The sequence below is a fragment of the Teleopsis dalmanni genome, chromosome 1 (assembly GCF_002237135.1).
Source record: "Teleopsis dalmanni isolate 2A chromosome 1, ASM223713v2, whole genome shotgun sequence".
In the NCBI taxonomy this organism is placed as follows: domain Eukaryota; kingdom Metazoa; phylum Arthropoda; class Insecta; order Diptera; family Diopsidae; genus Teleopsis; species Teleopsis dalmanni.
This window is the reverse complement of record NC_051846.1, coordinates 217865954-217876346: the sequence shown is the minus strand read 5'-3', so window position 1 is coordinate 217876346 and position 10393 is coordinate 217865954. Positions and strand designations below refer to the sequence as shown.

Sequence of the window (10393 nt, the reverse complement as noted above, 5' to 3'; positions counted from 1 at the left end):
TAAGTTTTCTTTTTCTGGGAGTTGCTTCAGAAAGACTATTGTCTGTTTGGACCTCTCTTCCACAAACAGAAATTTAACTCCTATCAAAGGTTTTACTAACTCCTATGCTAGAGAGGTGATTTTGCTTTTCATTTTCCACATTACTTTCGTTGTTAATTACATTTTTATTTAAATTACTAATATAACTTAAATCTAAATTAACGTCCGGGATTGCGCATTTAGAAATTCGTGCAGAACACATCATTTCGGCAGAAAAATGATTGTTACCGGCAAACATATATTTAGTTTGCCCAACTACTCCTAAGCGCTTCATCCATTCTGTTCTAATTTGGTAAATAATTATCAGAATTAAATGAAATACAAAAATAAAAATTAATTATAAAGAAAAACAAGTATATTTGAGTAGTTACATAAAAAGGATCAACAATAAAAAATAAACATATTTAACTACAAATAAGAACACAAAGTTAGTTTTGTCTTTGCAGACGCTTCAATTATTTTCACACAAATTGCTATGCTAAAAAACAATTATTTACTTTTTACATACGATATACAATTAAATTTCAATAAATACATGCCATTGAAAATACAATACATTTAAACATCTACTTTGTAGATTATTTAACATTTATGATTAGTAAGATTCATATTCAATTTTTATTTGCTGGTATAGGATAAGAACTACAAGAAATATAAAAAACATTTTTATAACGATTTTTTTTTATATAATAATTTTAAATATTATTTGATTGAAATTAATGTTTTCAATAATATTAAAAAAAAAATCTGGAAACGTTATTCGCAAAAAATCAGTGTTTTTATTATAAATTTTTATAATTTTATTGCTTTATCATTACGAACATGAATTACTACTTACAAATATTTTAATTAACACATCCATATTTGTTATTCCACATATACTGTAAAACAATTATGCAAAACACTTATGCCACAAATTTACGTAAAACTGAAATGCAAAGTTTACCTTCGTTCCTCATTGTTGTCCGGGAATTTATAAAGGGATTTAAACTCCTTACATCCTTTAACACACTTTTTTCCCATATTTTTATATAAATACTAAACTTTATTTTCACAATTTATTAGTGTTTATACAGTAATAACACAATATGCTACTACTTTCAATTTTAACTACTTTTTGTTAAATATTTGCGCGGCAAATTTTGTATGATTTGGCGCAACGAAATTTTATATTACTCTCAAAAAATCAAAACCAAAAAACAAAACCACACTCTTTCTTACACTCTTCGTGGTAAACTTTTCGAAATATTCCGTTCTCAAAAGTACTCGAAGCATCGGAAAAAGGTGAAAAGGTGAAAAATTTCAGTGATTTCAGCTGGTGCAAAGAATATCTTTACAAGAACGGAAACTCCGCCCACTTCGTGAGAGTGCATTTGAAATTGCTTTTGAAAACTTATTTTTTATAACATTTTGGCACACGTATTAAATATATGTGATCTTACCACGATAACATCAAATTGCTCTCTTTTTGGGGTTGCAGTATAATAATTTGCTGCTACTTGCTAATCATATATTAACTTTTTAGTAATATAAAAAACTTATGCTTCCTTATTTGGTTAATAATATCACATTACGTACACAAAATATATATTGTAACAAATAATATATGATAAATAAATATATAAATTAATATATAATAATTTAAATCAATTAATTTAAATCAGTTTAGTTTACTTAATCATGTAATATATATTCAGTAAATTAATTTTTGTTGCTTTTTTCATATGAATCTTATAGTCTATAAACATCTTAATTAAATAAAAAGAACAGTTTTGAATATTTCTTATTTAGTGTGTTATATTTTCTTATATATTTTTTGAGCGTGTAAAACATTATTTCAAAAACAATTTTGATATAATAGCATTAAATACCGTTTTGATGTGAAATTAATAACAAAGACTGAAGCTACTACCAATTCACTTTTTTATATGGCAGCACTTAAGTGATCCATGATAAATTGTGTTTCTCTGCGAAGACTTAATTTTTAAATTTAGTGCCAAAAAATATGTTGATGAGGAAGGGTGTACGCGCATTCCCTTTAAATGTGTGGTACGTATTATTGCCTTGCATGCATTTCTAATTGATTAGTAACAATAAATCTGTTGATAAGGGAGGATGTGCGCGCATCCGCTCTAAATGTATGTGGTGAATAATATTTATTATTAATTTACGTACATTACTGTGTGATCAGTAGCGAAAAATCTATTGATAAGAGCGGGTGCATGCGCATTCATTGTCGGATTTATGAGTTTTTCTTATGAAGATATATTTTTATATAAAATTTAACAATTTTTAAATTTTGATATTGAAACATTTTAATTTTATATTATGATTATAAAATATATTTATATATAAATACTAAAGTATTTAAAAATATTAGCTAAGTTTAATTAAGAGAAGTACAAGTTGTTTACATAATTTATTATTGTTATGAAATGAAATAGACTTGATTATTTACCAGAATTAATGCAAGATTTAAACGAGATATATGCTATACATTTTTAGTTCATCTGTTTGATGAATATTATAAATTTTTACATAATATAAAAATTAAAAACATATATATTTTTTTTGTGTTGATTATGTATAGAATATATGAATATTTTCTTCAGAATTTAAATGACCTTAAAAACATAAATTTATTTGGGATATGATTATTATCATGTAGCGCCTTATGTTTATGTTTTAAATATTTTTATCTCAATGTGAACATAAAATGCACACCTACTAATATTTTAAAATAAATAGTAAAATACTTTCGCTAAACTGTTGTATTAGAAATATGCATAGAACTTAAATGAAAATTTATTTTCTTTCATCATTATTGTGTGGAAATTTAAAAAAAGAACCATAACAAATTTTTTACATCCCTTGTATTTTCCTATTTCTACATTTAGTGTATTTAGCTATGTAGTTTATTCGACCAAAGTTCAAGATTTGGTATGCATTTTCCACACCACCCAAGAGGTATGCATAAAGGTGCGTTACCGAGTTTAGGTGCCGGTTCCCCAAGAGGCATATCCACCATTATTTATTCGTTATAATTTTTTACAGATTTTTACAAAAAAAAAAATTAACAAAATAATAATTACAATACTTTTAAAAATTAATTGCAAATTTAAATATACATAAACTTAAAGCAAAAAAATTATTAAAATAAAAATTTAATTTAAAAAATTAATTTATATGTAAAAGTCAACTTAATATCATGTGGAAAACTAAGCCTATAAATGCGTTACACGCAAGAGCTTTTGCTTATAGTCAGGTGTATTCAGAACCCTATTAAAAAATTTTAACAGGAAATATATGCATACCCTTATAAAAAGAGTTAAAATACTGTCTGTTTTGCAGTTTTGACAGCAAACATATGGACGTATATTTTTTAATTTTTGGTATAAAAATTGTGCTATACCTATTTTTTGGTAACTGCTATTAAAGTGTTTGCAAAATTCTTTATCTAATTTTTGAATATAATCTACGAAATATTTAGGAGGTTGCACCAAATTACAGTTATCAAACTCATTTTCAAGAGTAAAAAAGTTTTCATATGAAAGAACATTTGCTAAGGGTAGGTTAGCTTGGCAATTGTGTGATTTGTGAATTTTAAAGTATAACCACCCGCATACATAAATAAATGCATTTCTGCTAAGGAATATACGTTCATCCATATCAATATCAACATTAAAATCAAAACAATGAAGAAAACAGTGCATGGGTTCTCTAAACATATGAGACTCCTGCCAGAACGTGTCAATCACTAATGCATCACTGCATACAATTTCTAAACTCTGATCAGGGGAACTTGGAGTAAGTGAATTAACGGTAGGGCCTACGGTAGAAGGACAGTCAAATTCAATTAATTGCTCAGTATTGCCATTTACTATGCAATTCAAATAACTTAATCCCCATCTCTTCTGAAAAAGGCAAGTAAATAAATGTGGAGTGAAGCCTGCACAATTGCCTCCACCACGTCGTATTTGTCCAAAAAAATGTTCTATCACATCTTGACAAAGCTTTCTGGTCATTAAAATCTGAAAATTCTTAGAGGCTAAATATTGCCATATATGCTGAAGGCTGTTAATATTGAGAAGCCACCCTTTAATAAAAGAGAAGTTCTTAACAATATTGTTACCTTCGTTGTCTTCAAATCTAATGGATTTGAGAAGAATTTCGGCTTTTTGCAGAAAATCCAATTGTTCAATTGATCCGCAAAAGCCTTTTTTAAGTCCTAAGCTACTGGTGCTGCTTGAATTGAATACATCAAAAAGATTATTAAAAAACAGAACAAATTCAGCAGTGTTAACAGTACTCGTATTACTTGAATCAATTAAACCTGATTTACATAATGCTCTCATTCCTGATGCAACTGTGTTGCTAAATACTTGAGAAGCAAATCTGACACGCATTTTTTGAAAAGAATTGGGCCTAATATGTGCATTTGTCAAGTGAGGCGCACATCGAATAGTTGATTTTGAATCAATATTAAAAAAATGAACAATGGTGGCTATTATGAAATGTCTACCGATAGACAATAGACATTTGTCTACCGAGTCGATTGATAGGCAAATTTGGTATTATGAAACTTGATAGACAAACATTTGCACTATTGTGAATGATGTAAGGGTTTTAGAGCGCCCAGCTTTAATTGAACTAATTTTTTTAAATTTGTTTGCTAAGAATCATTTCAATTGAATTGAAATTCTTTATAAAATAAATATAAAAGTAAAAAAAAATGTCCACAGTAGATATTTGGTATTCGTCTTCATCGGAAGACGATGAAAATACAAATCTTCGTCTATACAGACGCAGAATTCGAGATGCAGCAAATCCACTGGAATATGATACACAAACGTAAATTCAAATGTGATAAATGTATAATTGTGATTAATATATTTGTTTTCATTTAAAAGATTTATTGCTAACTATCGCTTGAGCAAGGAAGCGTTTCTGGAAGTGTTGCACGAAATTGACGGCCACTTGCAAAGCGGTACAACAAGACAAGCGATTTCAAAAGTAAATAAGTTGGCTGCTTTATTAAGATTTATTGCGCAAGGTTCTTATCAGTTAGGAATAGGTAACGAGGGCATTGTTGGAATGGCGCAGTCAACACTGTCCGTAATAATTAATGAAGTATTGAATGCATTGGAGAGCACAATTTGTCCTAAATATGTTTCATTTATAAATACAGAAGCAGAAACTTGTGCGACAAAGCTTTCTTTTTATGAAAAATGTGGTATTCCGGCCATCATTGGCGCTATTGATGGTACACATATAAAAATTGTATCATTAAAAAAAAACACACAACATCTATATTTCTGCAGAAAAGGATATCACAGCATAAATGCTATGATTGTAAGTATATATGAGTTAATGTTCGAACACATGCCAAATTAATTTAAACCGTACTGCAAGGTATGTGACCACAAAAGAAAGATAAGATATGTAAGTGCAAAATATCCAGGATCTTCTCACGATTCTTTTGTTTTCAATATGTCAAATCTCAAAGCGCATTTGGAAACTGAATATCAAAACGGAATGCAGAATACTTGGTTGCTAGGTAAATTTTAAGTAAAATATTAAAACAAATTATTAATTGAATTAATTTTTCAGGAGACTCAGGGTATCCCTTAAAACCATATCTTTTGACACCATACCGAAACCCTGCAGATAGCTCTGCAGAACAACAATTTAATAAGAAGCATGTCCTAGGAAGAGAGATCATAGAACGATGTATTGGCACTTTTAAAAATCGTTTCAGATGCTTAATTGGAGCTAGAGGTCTTCATTATACACCAGAAAAAGCAACAAAAATAATACATGTGTGTGCAGCATTACACAACATTTGCATTAAATACGGTTTGTCCGAGCCTACACCACCAGATGTATATCAAGATAACGATGATAATGAGCCAGAAGATGATCCATTGGAAATTTCGAATGACGACTCGCCATTGGGCGCAAATCCGCATTTGTTAAGGGACGAAATTGCACGTTCAATTATGCATTAAAAAATTGAAATTTAATTACATCTCCTCTAAAAGTATAAAATCCAATTCAAATATTCTTAAAAAATATTTTATTAATATATATATTAATATATTAAACTTAAACTTAAATAATCTAGAAATAATTGTTTATATTTATATATACTTTAATATTTTTATAATGTGTGGTAATATTTACATATGTACATTAAATTAAATTAAATTAAATTAAATTAAATTATTAATATTAGTATTTTCTTTAAGCAGTTGAAGCTTAACAGAGCGATATTTATCTCTTTTGTCGGCATTTTCTTTAAATAATCTTAATTTTTCTTCTTTTAGAGCAAGTTTTCGATCACAATACTCTTGTTTTTGAATGCTTTCTCTTACTAAAAGATTTTCAGTACTTTCTAGTCGCCTAGAGACATCTTTATAAAATAGTTCCTGGGCATTTGTTTGTGCCTTTAGTAGCTCTAGTCTTGTCTGGTTAGAGGCTACCTTTTTTCGTTTTTTACTCGTTGGTGGCAGATAAACTTCATCTTCACTTTCTGCACCACCATTTTCCGCATTTTGCTCTTCCACAATTTCGAAATTATTAACTTCATTTGGCAGCCCCAACTCAAAGCCCTTGGGATCAGTGGACTGATTTAGATCCACCAAATTATCAATGGCTTCCTCCATTGGACTAAGCGTTTGAACCAAGCTGGGACCACCCCCGGTTAACTTGAATTGCGCTGTGTTTGCGGCAATTTTTTTTTGTTTTAGCTTTCAAATCAACCCAAACCTGAAAAAGAAATATAAAATAAAAGTGAAAGGTAATTAGTATTATGTGTGATAGATAATTCTCACCTTTACCCACTTGTCCCACGTCTTTATTGGTGGACCTAAACTATTTAGCTCCACCGCAATTTTCTCCCACGTTGGTCTAGAGCGTGCCTTGTTGCAAATACCTTTCGCAATATCTGGATATTTCTCCATATTTGCAACAAGTTTTGCTATTAGCTTTTTATTACTTATTGATTTTGCCCTACAACAAACCTTATTAATTTTATTATTTCTTGATTTTATATAAAAACTTACATTATTCGTCGAAAAATATATATAAAGTATAACAAAGATGCTTGTATTACAGTGAAGTTAACTACAAAATGATAGAATAAGCAAACATAAGCAAATAATATAAAAAAACAAAAATTTAACAACCGTTACTCTCAATATATAATACACAACACTTGAAAACAGATATATAAAATGATAAATTATATAATATTAAATCTAAATGAATTATTACTAACTATTAAATTAATAATATTTAAGTTATATTAAATTTATATGTTAAATTGACTGTATAAAGCGTTTTAACAGCATTTATTTTATACGATAGATAAACTTCTACTGCTCAAATGCAGTAGACAAATTTGTCTACCGCTGATAGAAAAACTTCTATCAGTTTGCATTTCATAATACCAAAATTTGATTTTGTCTATCAGCAGTAGAAATTTTTCTACTGTCTATCAGCGATAGACAATTCATAATAGGCACTAATATCTTCCCAACTTACTTTACAATTATTAAATATAACATTATTACTGCTATTTTCTAAACAATTCCTGGTACTTTTTATCAAATGGGGTGCATCATAAAAAAAGAATATCTTTTCATCATTGACATTAAAAAAAGGGTGATGTACATCTACTTCTAATAACTTAGCTAATTTAATATTGTTTCTACCCTGATCACAAACTAAATGGCATGGGTAAAGATTAATGCCCTGAAGTTGTTGAATTACTTCAATAACATACGATTTCAGAACTTCACCCTTGCAACTTCCATTTACAAAAAAGTATGCAAGAGGTTGAGACCATCTTACTCCTGCGATTCCTTGTACCATGAAAGTCAAGACAGTACTTGCAATTTTGCAAGTACGATCTTCACCACCAAAATCTTCAAGCCCAACTATTTTGTCATTATGTCTGTCATACTGAAGGTGACCTTTCAAAGACATTTCATCGCAGGATACAGAAACGAATCTTTGTTCGTATGAGAACCCACGACTTCGTAACTCCAAAGTTTTAATACTACTATGCGTGCAGCCTGGAGACTTGGGCCAACTTGTGGCGAACTCTCGTAAGGTTCGTTCTGATGGTCAATTAAAACTTTCGCGTAAATGTCTGTAAGTTAGGGGTGAAAGAAAATAAACTCCTAATGCTATTGTTTTCAACTTAGAATCATAGCGATACCCATGTGAATGACGATTACTGTTTCGAAAACAATTTCTTACACATACCTGCATATTTTGTGGAAGCTTGCTACAAAGCTCATCTATCAAACTCTCATCTAAATTGCTTGTAACACTTTCAATAGTATTACATTTTAAAAGCAACTCTTTGTTCTCTTCTTTAATTTTTTCTAAACTTTCATTTTTTTCCCTAATTTTTACTTCTTTACTTTTAATAATTTCATTTTTTTCTTCAACTACCTTCTCTAAATTTTTTAATTTTATTAAAATTTCTGAATATTTTTCGTTAAGTTTTCTTTTTCTGGGAGTTGCTTCAGAAAGACTATTGTCTGTTTGGACCTCTCTTCCACAAACAGAAATTTCACTCCTATCAAAGGTTTTACTAACTCCTATGCTAGAGAGGTGATTTTGCTTTTCATTTTCCACATTACTTTCGTTGTTAATTACATTTTTATTTAAATTACTAATATAACTTAAATCCAAATTAACGTCCGGGATTGCGCATTTAGAAATTCGTGCAGAACACATCATTTCGACAGAAAAATGATTGTTACAGGCAAACATATATTTAGTTTGCCCAACTACTCCTAAGCGCTTCATCCATTCTGTTCTAATTTGGTAAATAATTATCAGAATTAAATGAAATACAAAAATAAAAATTAATTATAAAGAAAAACAAGTATATTTGAGTAGTTACATAAAAAGGATCAACAATAAAAAATAAACATATTTAACTACAAATAAGAACACAAAGTTAGTTTTGTCTTTGCAGACGCTTCAATTATTTTCACACAAATTGCTATGCTAAAAAACAATTATTTACTTTTTACATACGATATACAATTAAATTTCAATAAATACATGCCATTGAAAATACAATACATTTAAACATCTACTTTGTAGATTATTTAACATTTATGATTAGTAAGATTCATATTCAATTTTTATTTGCTGGTATAGGATAAGAACTACAAGAAATATAAGAAACATTTTTATAACGATTTTTTTTTATATAATAATTTTAAATATTATTTGATTGAAATTAATATTTTCAATAATATTAAAAAAAAAATCTGGAAACGTTATTCGCAAAAAATCAGTGTTTTTATTATAAATTTTTATAATTTTATTGCTTTATCATTACGAACATGTATTACTACTTACAAATATTTTAATTAACACATCCATATTTGTTATTCCACATATACTGTATTCCACATATACTGTAAAACAATTATGCAAAACACTTATGCCACAAATTTACGTAAAACTGAAATGCAAAGTTTACCTTCGTTCCTCATTGTTGTCCGGGAATTTATAAAGGGATTTAAACTCCTTACATCCTTTAACACACTTTTTTCCCATATTTTTATATAAATACTAAACTTTATTTTCACAATTTATTAGTGTTTATACAGTAATAACACAATATGCTACTACTTTCAATTTTAACTACTTTTTGTTAAATATTTGCGCGGCAAATTTTGTATGATTTGGCGCAACGAAATTTTATATTACTCTCAAAAAATCAAAACCAAAAAACAAAACCACACTCTTTCTTACACTCTTCGTGGTAAACTTTTCGAAATATTCCGCTCTCAAAAGTACTCGAAGCATCGGAAAAAGGTGAAAAGGTGAAAAATTTCAGTGATTTCAGCTGGTGCAAAGAATATCTTTACAAGAACGGAAACTCCGCCCACTTCGTGAGAGTGCATTTGAAATTGCTTTTGAAAACTTATTTTTTATAACATTTTGGCACACGTATTAAATATATGTGATCTTACCACGATAACATCAAATTGCTCTCTTTTTGGGGTTGCAGTATAATAATTTGCTGCTACTTGCTAATCATATATTAACTTTTTAGTAATATAAAAAACTTATGCTTCCTTATTTGGTTAATAATATCACATTACGTACACAAAATATATATTGTAACAAATAATATATGATAAATAAATATATAAATTAATATATAATAATTTAAATCAATTAATTTAAATCAGTTTAGTTTACTTAATCATGTAATATATATTCAGTAAATTAATTTTTGTTGCTTTTTTCATATGAATTTTATAGTCTATAAACATTTTAATTAAATAAAAAGAACAGTTTTGAATATTTCTTATTT

General features: G+C 28.3%; 1 protein-coding gene across 1 annotated transcript; it reads left to right on the top strand.

The window, feature by feature from the left end:
- Nucleotides 1-5529: 5529 nt before the first annotated feature.
- Nucleotides 5530-6047, top strand: LOC119667321 (putative nuclease HARBI1). The gene is made up of 2 exons (XM_038076610.1): nt 5530-5596; nt 5650-6047. The coding sequence occupies exons 1-2, from the start codon at nt 5530-5532 to the stop codon at nt 6045-6047; spliced, it is 465 nt and encodes a 154-aa protein (XP_037932538.1).
- Nucleotides 6048-10393: the final 4346 nt, after the last annotated feature.